Source organism: Epinephelus lanceolatus, chromosome 19, assembly GCF_041903045.1.
Source record: "Epinephelus lanceolatus isolate andai-2023 chromosome 19, ASM4190304v1, whole genome shotgun sequence".
Taxonomy (NCBI): domain Eukaryota; kingdom Metazoa; phylum Chordata; class Actinopteri; order Perciformes; family Serranidae; genus Epinephelus; species Epinephelus lanceolatus.
Genome location: NC_135752.1, coordinates 14,603,658 through 14,622,828, shown reverse-complemented (window position 1 = coordinate 14,622,828; position 19,171 = coordinate 14,603,658). Strand labels below are relative to the sequence as shown.

At 41.1% G+C, this 19,171-nt stretch overlaps 2 protein-coding genes across 5 annotated transcripts; one reads left to right on the top strand and one right to left on the bottom strand.

Moving 5' to 3' along the window:
* Positions 1-22: 22 nt before the first annotated feature.
* On the top strand, positions 23-7,392 carry ppef2b (protein phosphatase with EF-hand domain 2b). Its single transcript, XM_078161896.1, is given in 18 exon segments — positions 23-74; positions 185-202; positions 305-341; positions 382-541; positions 1,857-1,911; positions 2,063-2,238; positions 2,337-2,451; positions 2,574-2,620; positions 2,701-2,867; positions 3,025-3,061; positions 4,418-4,567; positions 4,692-5,027; positions 5,166-5,351; positions 5,874-6,016; positions 6,156-6,262; positions 6,395-6,558; positions 6,661-6,748; positions 7,062-7,392. Coding segments are annotated over 18 exon segments (2,223 nt in total). The 3' UTR covers positions 7,247-7,392.
* Positions 7,393-8,957: 1,565 nt separating this feature from the next.
* On the bottom strand, positions 8,958-19,083 carry nup54 (nucleoporin 54). 4 transcript variants are annotated; one of them, XM_078161895.1, is made up of 15 exons: positions 18,984-19,083; positions 18,344-18,460; positions 17,301-17,384; positions 16,968-17,132; positions 16,477-16,563; positions 14,115-14,273; positions 13,258-13,484; positions 12,987-13,174; positions 12,657-12,853; positions 12,513-12,567; positions 11,581-11,674; positions 10,744-10,851; positions 10,451-10,570; positions 9,704-9,814; positions 8,958-9,531 (listed from the first exon to the last, which is right to left on the bottom strand). In XM_078161895.1, the coding sequence occupies exons 1-15, from the start codon at positions 19,039-19,041 to the stop codon at positions 9,403-9,405; spliced, it is 1,899 nt and encodes a 632-aa protein (XP_078018021.1). In that variant the 5' UTR covers positions 19,042-19,083; the 3' UTR covers positions 8,958-9,402. The 4 variants fall into 4 exon arrangements, with proteins under 4 accessions (XP_078018021.1, XP_033503431.1, XP_033503432.1 ...); XM_033647540.1 differs by having other exon boundaries at positions 17,097-17,132; XM_033647541.2 differs by lacking the exon at positions 16,968-17,132.
* Positions 19,084-19,171: the final 88 nt, after the last annotated feature.

The following is a 19,171-nucleotide window of genomic DNA, read 5'->3' as shown; positions in this document are numbered from 1 at the left end:
ACAGTGAAAACAGCAAAGGGTCATGGGATGCGGCATGGGAAAATCTCAACTACAGCTGAAGAAATGTGACAGAGGTGCAGCATTTAGCACAGTCACTCTAGTGAATAATCCAGCGTTTTTAAAGAAACATTCCTTTTAAATGCAATAATTTAATGTTGGTGTCTTTGTTTTTTTTCATTTTTAGTGAGCATCTCAGTTCCAGGTAAATATATGCCATTACATCTTTATAGTACATGTAAACATTCTCAGTTAATAGTTTGCTTACTTTAGTATTCTCTACTCAATTTTCCTGCACACTGTGAAGCTGCCACTGGTGAGTCCTCCAGTCAAGATCTGACACAGTGAGTGAGTGTAGGTTACCTCAACATGGTTATGATCAAGTGCTTCCCTCTTCTCTCTCCCGTGATCTTTAGCAATCAGAGCAGCTCTGTTGATCCAGCGCTGGTACCGTCAGTATGTTGCCCGGCTGGAGGTGAGACGCAGGTGCACGTGGAACATCTTCCAGTCTATTGAATATGCAGGAGAGCAAGACCAGAACAAGGTGAGCTCACACACAGTTTTGAACCTCTCCATGGTGACAATTAATTTCTAAGCCATGTTGGCAGCATGGTAGATCATAATGTCAGTCAATAAGAAATATCTCAACAACTATTGGATGTACTGCCATGAAGTTTTGAACGGATATTCATGCTCCCCAGAGAATGAATTGTACAGACTTCAGTGATTTTCCGACCTTTCCTCTAGTGCCACAATGAGGTTGATGTTTTTGCATTTGACTGAAAAATCCAATCACAAGTTGATCGACTGTTGTGATATTTGAAATGGACAGTCATGGTCCCCAGAGGATAAATTGCATCAACTTTGGTGGTCCCTTAAAGGGACAGTTCACCCCCAAATCAAAAATACACATATTTGCTCTTAACTGTTGTGCTATTTATTGATCTAGATTGTTTTGTTGTGAGTTACTGAGTGTTGCATGGCATTTTGCATGGTAATACGGTACGTGGGTGTAGTTCAGTAGAAAGAAAATAGTTTCTACATGATACTGCTCACAGCAAGGTCTGTGGATTATCATCAGTAACTGGATCACGACTTCTGGGAAGAGATATTGCTGCTGAGTTTTTCAAATGTATTTTTTTGGCCCTTTGAGCACCACAAGCCGAGTGTCATCTAATTCTATTACATTAGAGAGAAGGCAGACATCTCTACAGCTGATATCTCCAACACTCAGCAACTCACACCAAAGAAAATCTTGATTGATAAATAGGTAAGAGAAAAAAATATGAGGGCCTATTTTCTGATTTTGGGGTGAATTGTCCTTTAAACAATTCCTTTCACACCACCCTGGGTCAAAATTTTTTTGTCCAGTACTTGGGTTTATGACCAAATATCTGCAAAATGAATCACAGTCTCTGTAGCCTCAGCTGTACTTTGTGTTTCATACTTATTAGCAGATGTTAGCTGCTAATAAAACTGTGATAGTGAGCATATACACTGATGACATTAGCATTTAGCTCAAAGCAGGGAGCTGCTAGAATGGCTGCATATTCTAAGTCTAGGCAGCAGTAGCTCAGTCCATAGGGACTGTGGCCTGGTAGCAGAAGAGGTGCCAGGTGCCCTTGATCAAGGCACCAAACCCCCAGCTACTTGGGGCGCCTATCTATGGGTGGCCCCCTCACTCTGACATCTCTCCATTTAATGCATGAATAGGTCTTCTTTGTGCATGTGTGTGTGTATCTCGGGACAACAGAGTAATCCCCTCAGGGATTAATAAAGTATATCTTCATGTTCATTAATCTTTCCTCTGACACTGCAAATTAACTTTGATTCTCAAATTATGTTTTTCCTCCATGTAGCTCCACAATTTTTTTGGTTTCTTGATGGACCACTTCACCCCAGCCAGCAGTGAAAGTAAGACCGACTCTCAACTCCCGTTTAATTCACTGATTTGTAGGTTTCATTAGATTACTGACAGTGAGATAATCTGAGCTCACCCGGTTTACTCTCTGCTCATGTGACACTGATCCACTTCCCTCTTTTTCCCCCTCTGCTGTCAACGTAGGAAACCTAATATCTCACATCTTTCGTAAGAATGAAATCTGTCAGGACACAGAGTGGGAGAGATACTTTTGCTACAAGAGCGTCGAGGTCCCCGACAGCTACACTGGCCCCCATCTGACCTTCCCCATGACTTTCTGTGGGGTTTCGAAGCTGGTGGAGGCCTTCAAGCACAAACAAGTAAGCACACAGGCACATAAAATACACTCATGGCAGGTTTTCAAAGCAAGCATTCTTCTCAGCGCTCAGCTTATTCATACTGGTTTTCTTCCCAGTAGCAGCTTCATGCTCGATATGTTCTGCAGCTTCTTGGAGAGACTTGGAGAAATCTGAGAGGTCTTCCAAATATCAGTCAAGTCTCCTCCTGCCATGACAAACACATTACCATATGCGGTACGCAACAGCAGGCCTTTCCTGGACACATTTTGCTCTGAATTATTTTTTTTATTGCCCTTTAAACATTCAGCGTGCACTCACACGTCACAAATATTAACACATTATTTATCCATTCCCAGGAGACTTACACGGGCAACTTGAAGATCTGCTGTTGATATTCTACAAGGTATTTACAACATGCAAATCATCATATCGTCAGACAGGGATGTTCATTTTTAATTAACACCTTTAACTGAATCTGTCCAGAATGGTTTGCCGTCCTGTGAGACACCGTACGTCTTCAATGGAGACTTTGTGGATCGCGGTAAAAACTCTTTAGAGATCCTGCTCATCCTGTTTGGGTTCCTGCTCGTCTATCCCAATGATGTCCATCTGAACAGAGGGAACCACGAGGACCACATTGTTAACCTGAGGTAAGCTCATCTTTCTCTTCTTAAACTCCAGTTTAGCAGCTTGTTCTTAGTATTAATGTTTTTGTTAATTTAGTCACAATATGCTCAGTGGCTTTAGTGTTCTGATATATTCAACCTGTGTACACTAATCTGGTTCTTTGCTGTGTGTTTTCTTTAGGTATGGTTTCACTAAAGAAGTTTTGGGAAAATACAGGGTAGGTTTTGTGTATTTCGCTTTAACCTTAACATTACCGTTCTCTCAGCCAAACTTAACCTCAGTAATGAAAGATGTATTCACATCCAGTACATTAACTCAAGAACTGTACTTAATCACAAATTTGAGATACTTGAGCTTTACTTTTGCATTTTGGTTTTATTTAACTTTATACATATACTTAAACATTTCACTTTTTACTCCACTAGATTTGTCTGATAGCTTCAGTTACTCTTCTGATTTTGATTTTTCATACTCATCCTGTCCAAAGAAAACAATGTATCGCCAAATTTTGTTATTTTTGATTTGAATATTTCTGACTGACTCATGCCTTAAGTGTTTTTCTGAGCAGCAGTAGTTAGTATAAGCACAACATTTAACATCTACAGCAGTAAAATGCAGCATACACACTAAAGCAGCATTAATATTAATCCAAAAACATCATATGCTGTATAACAGTAAAAACATGGACAGGGAGCATTTTACTGCACAATGAATACTTTTACTTCTCATTCTTTAAGTATATTTTGCTGATAATAACTTCAGCTTAACATTTGAATGAAGGACTTTTACTTGTACTGGAGTATTTTCCACAGTTTAATGCTTTTACTTGAGTAAAGGATCTTAATACTTCTTCCACCAATGCAAATGGACCCTCCAGGTGTTATCCTGTTATATATTACATCATTTTATCATTGTTACTGATGCATAAATGTGAAAGTGACATTTTAATGTTATAGCTGGTTAATGTGCCACTACTTTGTTGTTTTATACTGTTTATCCTATAGCCATGCATCATGTTTTAAAACCTCTTGTTCTGTATGTACAATCCAAATCTGCAAAATCAGCATAATAATGTAATGTACCATAATTCCCCCTGACAAGTATAAAGTGGTATCAAATGGAAATAGTCAAGTTGTGTACACACCACATGCACTTTTATTTTCACCTCATTCTAGCCTGTATGTGTAAAAGTAACCTTCAGATTGTAACTTTTTCAGTTCGCATGATGTGACTGACTCTGGCTGCCCCTTGAGGCCTGAAAAAATGTTTTACTAAAAACTGCCAGAAGCTATTTGATATATCATGTCATACTCCCAGCATGAGGGACATTGTTCCTGTGTGTGTTTATCAGAATCAGCTTTATTGGCCAAGTATGTGTACACACAGAGGGAATCTGAATCAATTTTATTCATCAGTACAACACAATCATATTAACTGGAACAAAGCCTCACTAGCTGGCTGAAAACTGTCCACATAAAAAGTTTATAGTTATATAGTTTTAGATTATAGTTATTATTGTATGTAAGGCTGTGTAACTGTATGTAAGTCACTGTACATTTGATCTGTTTCGCAGGTGCATGGCAAGAAGATCCTAAAGCTTCTGCAGAAGATTTTCAGCTGGCTGCCTCTGGCCACACTGATCGATAACAAGGTGTTGATTGTGCATGGTGGGATCTCTGACACGACAGACCTCGACATGTTAGCCAGAGTGGACAGACACAAAGTAAGAGAGGCCTTCAGCATCATTAAAATGACTCTGGATATGTTGTCTGTAAAATGCAACCAACACAAACATTATAATGATCATTATATAAAGTATTAATCTGTGCTTTTTTTAATGTGCGCAGTATGTGTCGGCTCTCAGGCCTCCTAAACTGACCCATGATGCAGCTCAGACTATGAACAGGAGCGGTGATGCTGGTGGACCACTGGAGGGCCGGCGTCGAGTGTGTTCTCTGACTTACCAAGGCTCGACCCCAGCTCACAGGCATTACTTCCAACGCCGCTCGCTTCATCACACACCAGTGAGCAGCCAAATCAACTGGTCGGTGGAAGAGGAGCTGAAAAGGAGGCGCAGGCTGGCTGGGTTTGACCAGTCCTACGGTGAGATGAAGTCGTCTGACTCTGACTCAGACCCGGAGTCTGGTGAAACAACACAGTCAGATGTGGATGAGTGGAAACAAGTAAGTGACAAGAAGGGTGTTAGGTCTCAGTGATTGTTTAACATTGAGCACTTTTCATGACTTTGTTATTTCCGGTCGTTTGGTGGGTTACTTAACTGTACAGACATTTCACTCTCACGATCATTATTTCACACCCAGATAGTGGACGTGTTGTGGAGTGATCCAATGCCCCAAAATGGCTGCATACCCAATGAGGTACGAGGTGGAGGCTGCTACTGGGGGCCAGACATCACTGAGGAAGTGCTGGCAAGACACAACCTCCAGCTCCTCATCCGCTCCCATGAATGCAAACAGGACGGTTATGAGTTCTGCCACGACCGCAGGGTGAGCACAAAGATACACCTGAGGTAGAATGTAAGGTGGAATACTGAATGTGGAAACAAGTATTTTTAGCCTTTAAGGGGTTTTGTCAAGTTTGACTAGAGATGAAAAACAGGACCTGTGGTTTTATTTATCAGTCTAGAATATTTTGGTGTGAGTTGCCGAGTGGTGTGAGGTCTGTGGATCATCTTGAATCACTGGATCATGATTTCTGGAAAGAGACATTGCTGTTGAGTTTTCCAAATGTATTTTTTGGCGCTTTGAGCACCACAAACCGAGTGCCATCTAGTTCCATTATAAACAAGAGAAGGCAGACATCTCCTCGGACGATATCTCCAACACTCAGCAACTCATACCAAAACAATTTAGATAGATAAATAGCACTACAGGTAAGAGGAAAAATATGTATTTTTAATTTTGGGCTGAACTGCCCCTTTAAGCATTTGATCTGACAGCAATCAGTGATCACTTGGTCACTAACCGTGAGCCATAGCAAACTTACTTACCATCTTCTGTTGCATCTAGGTGCTTACTATATTCTCAGCGTCTAACTACTATGCAGTGGGCAGCAACAGAGGAGCCTACATTCGAATGGGCCCCGATCTGGTCCCCCATTTCATTCAGTATCAGGCCAGCAGGACAGGCCGAGAGCTCTCCCTGAGACAAAGGTACAAACACAGGGCTGCACAGAATTCGAGACGACAGAAATCCATTAAAAATAATCTAATGTATGTCCCCAAAACAAATACTTTCAGTTGAGTAATTTTGGGAGAAGTGAAAATGTTTTCTCTACCTGTTCTTTGTCAGTGTCGGGTGGACAGAGAGATCAGCCCTGCGAGCTCTAAGGGGACAACTGTTCGTACATAAGTCCGATCTTATCAGTGCCTTCCAGGAGTTTGATCCAAACAACAAAGGTATAGCTATGTGCTTAACAGCAGTGATGCATTTTAAAACTTTAACAGTCACACTTAGTTATGCACAACAGATTATTGTGTCAGCGTATAAGGATGTAAATAACTCCACTGTATTTATCCTCTGTGTCTCAGGGATGATCTCTTTAAAGGACTGGGCCACTGCCACAGAGAGAGTACTGAATCTGGGTTTGCCCTGGAGGGTGCTGCGCCCTCAGCTTGTCAGCAGCACCCAGTATGGCATGGTGGACTACCATCAATGGATAAGGGAGCTCTCCATCACTGAGCCCAAACTAGAGGTCAGTCTTATCGGTCTGCCTTTCTCACTCCATTTCTCTACCTTCTGAAACAAACAAACAGAGTCACAAATTCTTAATCGATTTGTCTCTCTACAATATCAGGTCTCAGATAACAGCATACTGGACACTATGTACAAAAACCACTCCAACCTGGAAACCATCTTCCGGATCATAGACACAGATCACTCAGGTTGGTAGACAGCTAAGTCTGGATTCCAGACACAACTCCGTATCTTTCTCTGCTTTTGAACCATGTTGGCGGCATACTGTAGCTGTAAGGACGACGATCTATTGGTCAGCAAGTCAAACCACTTTGGTCCAGACTAAAATATCTCAACAACTATAAGATTGGTTGCTATTAAGGTCTTTCTATAAATACTCTATAGATCTCTCAACTCAAAGTGAATCAACAAAATGCATGGCACTCACACAAAACAGAGATTTTCCACGCCACAAATTTGAAAAGTGTACAACTACATCCTCCCTCCTTTGTTTCATTCTAGGTTTGATTTCTATTGAGGAGTTCCGGCAAACCTGGAAGCTCCTGAGCTCTCATCTTAAGACAGAGATCAGTGACAAGGCCATCACCGAGCTGGTCCAGAGTATCGACTTTAACAAGGACGGGAGCATCGATATCAATGAGTTCTTGGAGGCTTTCCGACTGGTGGACCTCTCTGCACATACCTGAGAGCCTGGACCAGGAGCTGTAGCAGAAGCCTGCTGCATAGAGAACACACAGGACAGTTTGGGTAGATGTTCACCTGGATACACATCTGTGGAAATTCAAATTAGTAGTACCTCATTCATTTGACGTGCAAATCAACCTACCTCTTAGATTTGTGGCTCTCTTTTTTAATTTTTACTTTTTTGAGTGTATTTAAGGAGTTGACGTGTGGTAACATTAATGTAACTCCATAATCGACCGGTTTAGTTGTACATAAAAAAAAAATTAACACACGTGATGTTGTCTTTGCCTTTCATATTGACAGCAGGGACCCCACCAATTTTACACATCAATGTCTGTTTACGGTGTTACAGAGCACTACTGCATATGTGAAAAATGTTGATATAGCCTTTTGGGGTCATGGAGTTGGAATGAAGTGAGCTTACCAGACCTCTGCAGCCCACTCCTCGTCTCCACTTAAGGCTAGCAGATCAAGGCTACATTAGCTGCCACTAGCGTAATCAAACCGAATCTCTGACCAGTATGTCTGGACTCGGGTTGCATTCAGGGTAATGTAGGTGCCATGATTTACCAAGGAATGAGTGGAATAAAAATTATGCTGCATCCATTTTAATATTTTTTGTCTCCGTCAGTTGTTACTCTGACATTGTTGAGTGCAATGCTAAATCAATGGAACATTCTTCAAGGGTGTGTTATACTAAAATTTACTCTTTAGAGTGAGTACTAAATTGAATACAAGTAAGGCTAGCCAAGGCATGAATACATGGTCCACAGGCTTTTCCTTTGAATTCAACTCTATACATCATGGAGCTTGATCAAATGTGATCAGTGAGAAAGCGGCTCTACCTCAGGTCTGAAATTCTAAATATTAGTTCTCAGTCTGTGTAAGCTACAACTCCTGCACATGAGTAATTATTCACTTCTGACTGTGCTCTGAAAAACAGTCTGTAATTCAGACCCTCTCTGCTGCACGAGGGGATATAATCTGTCTGAAAGCTGCTTAATCAGTTGAACTGCCAGACAGTCTACATTCAGGACATGAATCCTATCAACACAAGCCCTACTTTGATGAGATGCTGGAAAGAGCTTGTCTGAAGCTAAACACAGGTGACATGAGATGGCCCACACTTGCACAACAACAACACAACAATATGTAATCTCTACAAATCAAAAAATAGACACGCACCCATTGTGATTTTCTTGACTGATTACAATTTCCGCTCTTTTTAATTCTGACCTGCCAATTCCAATTTTGACAGCATACACAAACATTTTTTGAACTTTTCTTTCAAGGAAAATTCTATTTCATGTTCATAATAAAACATTACTGACTAAATAACTAACATGTGTTTAACATGTGTTCTTCTTTGAACACCGCATATTTTTTTCACTCGCAAGAGCCCGTTCTCTGCCCCCAACCCCATGGACCGTAGTGCAACTGCTCTGCCTACACTGTCTATATTTATGTTCCTTGTGCAGTGCATGCTGGTAAATTTGATCAGCACAGGATCGCCTAAATCTGAGACTGACTGGCTGGTCACAGGTCATGGCTGATCAATAGCCAGTCAATTGGTGCTTCTTTAATCAAAAATAGGATGCAGGTAGAAAGGCAAGAAAGTGGATCTGTTCAGACAGAAATACATGGAGCACACAATAAAAATGAAGCTTCCTTTACAATACTTACACAAGGAAAGGGATGTATTAAAAAAACTTGTTTTCAATTTAAATGAAATTTATTAACATTCTAACAACAGCATAAAAAAGGAGATACAAAGATGTATTTACAATGTATTCAATCCCAACACACACTCAATCCCACAACTTGTTTACATGTCAGTCACAATCATAGTCTTATATCCATAATCTGATTTAACATAAGGAAAGCCAGCTATTATTAGACGATGATGAGTCTTTTCATCAAGCGCTCTACATCAGTGCGGAAAGCACAGATTAACCAGACATTGTTTTGTTGGTACAGACGATGGGGCAGAGTCCTGATAAACCAGCCAAAATTGTGACAAATAAAAGAGAAGTCTCCAAATTCAGATGCCCAGCTGTGATCAAACCTGAAGGCAAAAAATTGCTTCAAGATTAATTGACAGGCAATCCACTTTTCAGAGGACTGAGAGCATACGTATGTGTGTGTTGGTAGGATGGACTCAGCTCAGGATGCCTCCTCTCATGTGTCCACTGTCACTCAGCCCGTGCTCTATGAGTTTGATGTCTTCCAAATCATCTTTGATGACGCTGATCAAGTGACTTAAACCATCCTGCTGCTGTTTCAAGTGCTGAAAGTGACATAAGGAAGGAAAAGTGTTTCAGTAGATGCCTGAAGTCTTAAAAAAAAAAATTTTTTTAAAGACTTATCATGGTCTAGAGACCTGTGCATCCAGGTGTGAAACTAGAGTTATAGGGCACAGACGTCAAAATAAGATGTACTCTGTAAATGTGTCAACTCACTTGTTTGATTTCCCTGAGAAGGTCTGCGTCAACACTGTAGCGCTCTTCTGATCTCACAGCTCCAAAGTGATTCTGCATCCGGATTTGGGACATTAGTTCATTCAACCGACCCTGGCAGAAAAGACAATACAGAGAATGTAAAATATCCACTGAACGCTTTATCTCAAATAGCGGTTTGATCTCTAACAGCAACCAAAACCACAACACTGTGTTTATTCACAAATACAATCAGAACCCAATGAAGCATATAGGTAACCAGTGGAGTTTTTGCCCTCTAGTTGCACAATGGAGCCTATGAGTGGCTCTCAAGTTTTGTTTATCTCATGGGTGGCACAACACACATTTCTGCCAATGGTGTCACAATAATCCACTGATCTACCAGTGGCGGTAACGCACCAAGATATGCAGGAATGCACCGGCAATGACAGGAAAGACAAAGACTGACTGCTAGCAAACATGGATTCAAACAATGTGAAAAACACCACAATGTATTTTGGGGAGTGACACTGGAGAGTTTTTGCACTTGGTCCTTTTCAGCCCTCTCAATGGACTCAGAGCGGTGACTCAGCATTTTTGCACATATGTGAACACTCCAAGAGAACTCAGTACACAATACTTTAAGTAAACTACAAACTGGTCTTTCAGAAACAGTCTAGGAAGTTCTCGGTAAGTCTAGAAAGCTTAATGAAAGAAAACATGAGCTCTGTCAGCATGCATTTACAACTGCTAGAGTTTGGACACACTTACCTTGAACTGTGTGGGGGCATTTAGTTCAGACTGAATGGTGTCCAGCTGCACCCGGAGGTGCTCCTCATCCACTTGGATAGCATAACCACTTTTCCTTTGAATCTCCTGTTTGATCAGCACCTGCCAGGAAAATAACATTGGAGGAGGAGGAGGAGGAGGAGTGATAAATATGTCAAGAAATACTGGAGGGGAATGGATAAAGCAGGGAAAGACACAGACGGTGCCAGGGCATTCAGTCAAACTCTACGTAACCATCAAGGTCACTTCACTTTTCCTGGGAAAAGGGTTAATACCTGCAGCACCCTGTGAGAGAGATCCATCAGCTTCCTCTTGTACTGGGCAATCTTGGCCACTGTGGTCGCCTGGTTCTTCTGCAGTTCACTGATGTCACTGGAGATAATCTGCATGTCCGTGTGTGTGTGTGTGTGTGTGTGTGTGTGTGTGTGTGTGTGTGTGTGTGTGAACAGAAGGGAGGAAAACATTAGCCATGTTGAGCATTTCTCCACTGATTTCAGGTTTTATTTTTAGAACTACAAAGCTGAAAACAACTCCTGCCCTGTTGCCTTACTCCAGAAATATTTAATGTTTGGGTTTTTTTTTTTTTTTGGATATGTTGCTCAGGATAGAACAAGAGATGTATAGTTTCACACATGTTGCATTTACATTGCTTTTGATATTGACCCAAGTAAGGATTTTCAAGTAAATCTTACATGAGTTTTCCCTCTGTCGGTGCACAGCTGGTGAGTTACCTTCTTATTCTCACATGATATATCTAGTGTAAATATCCTCAAATCCAAACCAATCTTAACAGATAAAAACTGCTTAAATAAATTGTAAATGTGAAGCAATTTACTCCTATTTATTGTTAGTTATTCATCTATTTTCTGATTCCTCATACTGACACTTGCAGCTGTATTTGTAATAGCAATTTCAGCTGTAAACAAACTGTTGGCAGCTTGCATGAATTTGACATCTGTGTACTCCGTCCTTGACACCACAAAACCTGTTTCAAAATTCCTTTGTTGATAATGGGAAGCTGCTGTGCCCATGTCTTTTTTTTTTTTTTTTTTTTTAATTAAACATTTAGAGAACTAAGATTGGCAGTAACAGAAAGCAGTGTTTTCACTCACATCCACTCTGGTCTGGTGCTGTTTGGTCATCTGCTCCTGGATCTGCAGTCGGTGAAGCAGCTCCTTAAAACCCACCATGGGCACTGGTATTAATCTGGAGACAGACGTAAAATGACAACATGCTTTACCACAGAAAGTTAACATGTAGTTTTCTTTTATTGTAAACAACAAAAAGCCACAAAAGGTTGTGGAATAATGGACACCGGTCAGGAAACAAATAGAGATCTTCATTCTTTTGTTAGAATTATGGTGTTATGTGGTCAAACTTCTATATCACTTAAAAAAATAAAGGGTTTTTTACAAGTGTATCATGTTCCACTTATGGTATATGGCTGAAGGGCACTAGATTCTGTCTCAGCACTGGTTGAGCTGCTGTTGTATTGGTCAAGGTGGGGCAAGCATGTGCACAGTGCTTTTATGATTGAAATAAAACAAACCAAAACAATTTTATGGATCACACTTCTGCTAATATAGAGTTGTATTTTTATGGAAGCACAACTTTATTATTAAGAGGAGGAGTCAGGCATTTTCTAACATAGGTCTTAGTGTCATATATGTGGCCAGTCTGGGTCATTCTAACTTTGCTCCAGAGGTGGATCCCTACGCAGTTAAGTTAGAAGCTAATTTCTGTTTTTCCCTCTGTTGGACTTTCCCCAAAGTGTGTTCAGGTTTCTCAAATCTCTACAGTGGACATGGAGAGTGTAAAGTTAGCATGACTCAAAGTCATTTTTGCCACACTTTAAAGGATAAGACCAAGGATTTAAAATACCAGAATGAGAATAAGTGGTGTTACCCAGTACGGTGAAATACTGCAAAGATGGGGAAAAATCTAAACGCAAATCTTCTCTATTTATAAGTCTTCTCCCCTCCCCACGTTATTCATACACCACCCTTTATGGGAAATCTTGAACAGACGAGCTTAACCAACTTACTTCTCTGGGTCAGGGTTGTCCACCTTAGCCTGCTCCCAAATGATGGGGTCCACTCCTGGTGAGAAGAGACGACATCCTCAGAACTAAATCAAATACCAACAATCTGTTGATATAAGCGAGAGGATGACACAACCATGGATTTACCTGCAGGTGCATTTTGCAGCAGCTGTTTGAGCTGTGTTGGAGACAGCTCTGTGCGCGCAACAGACATGGCCACTCCGATTTGTGTGAGCTGGACCTTGATGTTGGCCTGCTCGAGGTAACTGAAGAGTGTGGAGGCAGGGATCCGCTTGGAGGTGCCATTAGGGGAACGCTCTACCACATAAATGATCACCTCTGTCCTGTGAGACAGAAAACTCATGAATAAGTCCCAACATTTGTTTATAACTAATTTATTATCTATTACAATTTCTTACAGCAAAAAATCTCTTCTGAAAGTAATAACAAAACCAAGTGTGTGGTAGTAATACTTACTGGTCACTAGGCAGGGCTTTGACACCGTCTACGTTGACAGTGAGTGTCTGGTTGCTTCCCAGGACCTTGTGGAGAGACTCCACTAGCTGCTGCTGCTGAGCTCTCACATCAGCTTCCTTTTTATTAAAGAGTAAGACCACTAAACCATCTTCATCTTTACTCACTGGGACGCAGCTATAGCCCACCGCCTAGGACACAAAAACCAGAGGACTACTGTTTGATAACATTCAAATGAACCTAACAACACTTCACTCAAAAAATCCACCGTTACCTTGAACCTGCAGAATGGGTTTTCCTGGGTGAAGTCAACAGGTTGGCTGTTGTTGCTGTAGTAGCCCTTCCCAGTGCCCCAGTAAGCCTGTAACTGGTTCCATTTGGCTAAGATGGAGTCACGCTCGTCTCCTAACAAGGTGGGAGCTGACAGAGCAGTGACCTGCTGGTAAAGCTGGGTGTGCTGAGCCTGACCCTGTTGCTGGGCCTGCTGGCCGAACAAGCCTCCTGGTCGGGGGAATGAGAGGTAAAATGGGTCAGACCGTCTTAATCTATACAGTAAGTGAAATACCAGTATGTCTGTGCTTAAGGGGCAAAACTACTGACTTTAGTGCGTATGTTTTTTTATAATAATAGTAAAGTCATCAATATTTTTTCCAGCTTTTTACACTACCTGCACCCTCTCATATTTCTCCTATGGCTACACACTGTTGAATTGATGATGATGTTAAAGCTGAAATTTTAACTTTCTGCTTGTTGTCGCCCTCTGCAGGGACAAGAGGTGTACAGCACCATTGGCAGAATTGATGTGGAAGGTTGCATGTGAGCCTGCAAAAACTATTATGCTGCTGGACATACACTTGATTTTAAAATGGATCATGAAGTGGAATGTATTGTTTCTATTATGCTAGTTGTGTTTCAGGTCGTTTTATCCTACCATGGTAAATGTGCTCTTTTGTGCAAATTTATGACAATCGTTTAAAAAACAGATGACACAAATTACTCATTTACTAATTTTAAAAACAAACTACAGATATAAGATGTAATGTTCAGCAGTGGCCACTTTGTTTTGGGTCATAATGTTCATATCTTCACATGGAAACACTAAAACTCTTATCTGGAAATACAGGGTCTCACCTGGCTGCTGCTGAGTTTGCTGGATGTTAAAGCCTCCAAACCCACCCAGGCCAGTTGTTCCTAATCCAGTTCCAAATCCTGTTGTCCCAGCAGTGGTCCCAGCGCCAAGCCCAGAGGAGAACCCAAACCCTTTGTTCTGCGTGTTACCAAACAAGCCTCCTAAAACAGAAGAATGTGCCAACACAGTGAGAAAATATCTACATTAATGCTACTGAATGCCAGTTAAGTCTACAGTGCTTGGGAAATATGCTGCAGCTTTATAAAGGGATCACTGCTAGGAGCAACGGGAAGGACTTATGTACAGTGTAGAGTGACCGAGACATCTTATGGCAGCTATTTGTTGGCTTTTCAAATCTAAGCTGTGTGTGCAGGAGTATGCCACAGCACAGCTTTAGGAGTCAGGTTTAGAAGACTGAAACCAGACCAACTAAATCAGTTTTCCTTAGGGCTGAACCCGAATGCTTTGAAGCTTTGATTGTTGCCACAGTGATCGTCAAAATCAGTATTCAAAAACTTCTTTTCCTTTTATAGATTTATGTGCATTACCTCAAAGATCCCATAAAATTACGAAATAGTTATCCAGCATTATTCATTGTGCAGCAATATTAATTATTTGTAGTTATTCTCAGACCAGGACATTTAATTTAGGGCGCATTCACGCCAGGATAGCCCGGGGGACTCGGTTCAATTGGGCCAGAAGTGCAGTTTGCTTACAGTGGGAAATGCAAATGGACTATCCAGCAAACCAAAGAGAGGAAGTGAACCAAAGAGAGGAAGTGATGTAGAGCGCAGTGCATTGTGGGTAGAAAAAAGCAAAGCCAACAGTGTGAACCGGGAGAAGCAGGGGTAAAAAAAAGAAAAAGTTGGAGAATGTCGTGTGGGCAGACGTGGAGTAGTGAGGAATTGCATGCGCTTATTGATAAATGGTCAGAGGACTATATATCGCAGTTGCTTCCGGCTACCCACAAAGGATTTCCGTTTTCTGTCCTGGCCAATCGATGCGCCCGGTTTTCTTCTTCCTCGTGCTTTTTTTTTTTCTCTCTGGTCAATGGTCGTTTAGGGCAATACCGCCCCCAAACGAGCAGCTGTTGTAACTGCCTGACGTTGTCCAGGCGGTTTGGTCCGCTTTAAAAAGTGCAGTGTTAAAGTGAACCGAACCACATGAAGGTGTGAAATTTTTCTGCATTCCCTGCCCAATCGAACTAATCCCCCGGACTATCCTGGTCAGTCACCAGCAGTCCAGCACTACTGAAACTGGGACAGTTTGACCACAAGTGACAGGCTTACAGATACGCTAGCAAGACGCCAAAAACATCAAGTGTATGGAATAATTTCAAAAATTTGCAAAGATGACCACCAAAAGCTGAGTACCAAATATGCCAAAGGAAACTATCATATCACAAATATCTACAACAGGCTTTGCAAATCACCTGAAACACCAGAAGTATTAGCTTTAGGGTTCCCACACATTTTCATGGACAAAATTACACAACTTTTCAATAACATTTTTAAAGGATTTGTGATATATATTTTACTTTATATCAGATTCAAACTCTATTAGGTTACTGAACAGTTTCATTATACACAACAAAATTCATTTGAAATGATTTTTATGAATCCCATGACTTTTTCAGGCCTGGAAAATATAATCATGAGACTCCATGACTTTTCCAGGTTTACCATGACTGTGGGGACCCTGTAGCTTAGTCATCTATCAAAGTATTCTTTTTTTTTTTTTTTTTAGCTATTATGACTACCCCAGCAAGCTTGATTAATCATGGATATTTCTCACTGAAGCTTTGATTGCCAAAAAGTGTTGTTCGGGACAGCCCTAGGTTTTTTTTTTTTTTTAAAACCATTTCAAATTTTCATCTTAAATACTGTATTAAGATCCTGAATTATTAACCTGATCTACATATGGCTTTCTGCAGGACTCAACTAAAGTTTATGGTTTGTTTTTAATGCAACAAATAACTGTACCTCTACACCTTAAACATGTCAACAGTCATAATAAAACACATAACAGGACCTCTGCCCTGAACTTCGAAAGCAGTCACAGAACAGTGAAAATATTTACACATTCATAAAGAAAGCACTTGCGTCATAGGAAGATCAAGTGATCTGATTTGTTATTTAGCCAACTGATAAAATAGTTTTTCATTCAAAGTGGTTGTTTTTATCAGAAAGTAAATACTGCTGATAAAACCCTGGCTTGATCATTGCTGCCTCAATTGGGCAAAATTGACCTCTTTTTAAAAACTAAATGTTGTGTGCCTGCATATTCTATGTTCTGCACATAAACATAAATTGCAACCAGAAGAAGGGAAAGTTCATAGTTTTTGTTAAAAGTTACACTGCTGACCTGTGGTGTTGGTGGGAGCAGCAAAGCTAAAAGTGGAACCCGGCGCAGCAGCAGTTGTTGTAGTTGTCCCAAAGCCACCAAATGCGCCTGAGGTACAAAGCAAACCATGCCGAAGTGAGGTAAAGGAGGTGAAACAAAAAGGGGGTTAGAGATAGATAAATGGAGGAAAGAAAAAAGAATGAAATCACTGACTATTTCATATATAGCAGAAGAGAAAAATCATGACCGAGCTTTTAAGATTAATATAAAGGAAAACTGATTTTAATTTTCATCTAGCATTGTTTATTTGTCTTACAAAGAACATCAAAATTCTATAAGAATCAAGTGAGATGAGTGCGTAATTCAACATTTTGCCTCCTCATGCAAATGGAAACAACAATGCAACACGTGAGATGAAAAATCACTGCACCACATAGATGTGAAAATGGATGAAAATGTGTGTGTTTACAGACACAGACTGTACTGATTAATCAATCACAAAGGTCATCTACCTGTGCTAGCCAGGCTATTACCAAAATTGAAAACAGTGCCAGTGGTGGTTGCTGTACCAAAGCACCCCACATTAAAGCTGACTGCTGCTGGGTTGGCATTTAAACCAAACCCCCCAAAACTAAACCCACCAGCCGTGGTGTTTCCAGCTCCCAGCCCCCCAAATCCTGCAGCCAGCGGAGGCAGGCAGCGAGAAAGAGAGAATGACATGGAGGAGTTAAATGACAAAAACTCACGCCTTGTATGAGCTCATTCATCGTAAAAACAGTCTTCAGGTACCTTTTAAAGAGAAAGGACTAAAAACAGGTTTACTTTGCACATAACGTGCATCTTACCAGTGTTGGTGGAGCCAAAACTAAATCCTGTGGCTGGTGCAGCAGCAGTGGTGGTGGCAGCCCCAAAACCAGGGGCAGTAAGAGCTACGAAGAAAAGGTGGACACAAAATAGACAGTCATGCAGATTTGCACACAGTTAGATTCAGATACAACAACAAGAATGTCTAAAAAGTCAACACAACTTTTTTTCTTCATAAGTAAAGACCCCACTAATATCAAATATGGAAACCGTTCCTTAGTTTGCATACCTAAGATAATAAGGATTTAGGGGGATCTATTGGCAGAAATATAATATGATAACTACATTTTCTTTAGTTGTGTTGTTGTTGTGTTTCTGTTACCTTAGGATGAGCTGTTTATATCTACATGGGGAGCAGGTCATCGTCATTGGAGATTGCCATGATGTTGCACCACCATGTTTCTACAGTAGCCCAGAAAGGACAAACCAAACACTGGCTCTGGATAGGACCATTCACATTTTCGTGTTGGCCACCATGGTTCGCAGCTGCTCCACAACGAGCAGTGTCAGAAAAACAGATTTTTAGCTGTGAAACTATTTCATTCAGTGTTTTTACTGGTTTGAATCACTGGGTTCATTTGTTTTAAGAGTGGAAGAGACCTCTGCTAATAATTCGACTCATAGTAATACCCTCATGTGCGCCTTGATCTTAAGTTATCAGACATCCCTCACTGCTAGATGCCACCAAATCCCCCTAAATCTCACACACTGGACCTTTAATATGGTATACCTATGGGTATTTCATCATGAGTGTGTTTCTGTGTATTATAACACAAGTGTAAACTTAGCCTTAAGCCCAACCAGTCTTTATCACAGGCGTACAGCCACTTTATCCCCACCCCTTCAGCCTTCTCTCATATGAAACCCTAATAAACTGCACCCACGGTCCCACACAGAGTTAACATTAGATGTTGCATGTCTCCAGTCACACTGACCAACACCACAGCCGAGCAGCTGTGACTACTACGGGTCACAGGTGAGGAGAAATGCCCCCCTTTGGTCAGGATCAGATCTCTGAACTTACTGCCGAATCCAGATGAGGCGGTGGTGGTTGTGGTGGGGGCTGCGGCCCCAAACCCAAATGTTGCTGTTGATGCTGTGGTTTTGGCACCAAATGAACCGAATGAAAATCCGGACGTGCCTTCACATGGACAAAGAGAGTGATTGTTAACGTTAGTTGTCGTGGTAGTAACGTTTAATTACAGCTGCAGAAGATTTCACAAGATGACAGCTCATTCTTTGTCAGGAGGGAGCGTTAAGTTAGCTTCGAGTAAACATCAACTTGTGAGGAGTCATTAGCCAAAACAGCTAACGTTAGCCAGGAGCTAGCTAAGTTACATTATAACGGTACACATAGAGTAATGAACGTTAATTAACTGACAAGCTAATGCTCTTTCAATGAAGCCTAAGTCACTTTAGCATTACAACGATTATCGCATATGTAGGTAAACAACTAACTGCCTCAGCTATAGAAAGCATTTTTGTATCACATTAAGTGTTGGATAATCCAACCGTCATGACTGCTAACTTGCCAGAAGCTTGGAGTGCGCAGTTGGACATATAACGTCTCTGCTAATGGCCACACATCGGTATTTTCAAAACATATAAGTCGCATTTGTTCACCCTCATTAAAATACTCCCAAATTAGATTAAAATGTTCTTACTTGCAGCTGGGTTACTCGTGGCGCCGCCAAAACTGAACGCCATGTTGACTGCTGTCATCAGACGCAGTTCTTCTTCTTCCGCTATAGACCCGGCAGCTATTATCTGCCATAGCAGCGCATTACCGCCATCTAGAGTCTGCATGAGAGATAGCTACTTAAAAATAATCTTATAAATTCAGCTACAGTAG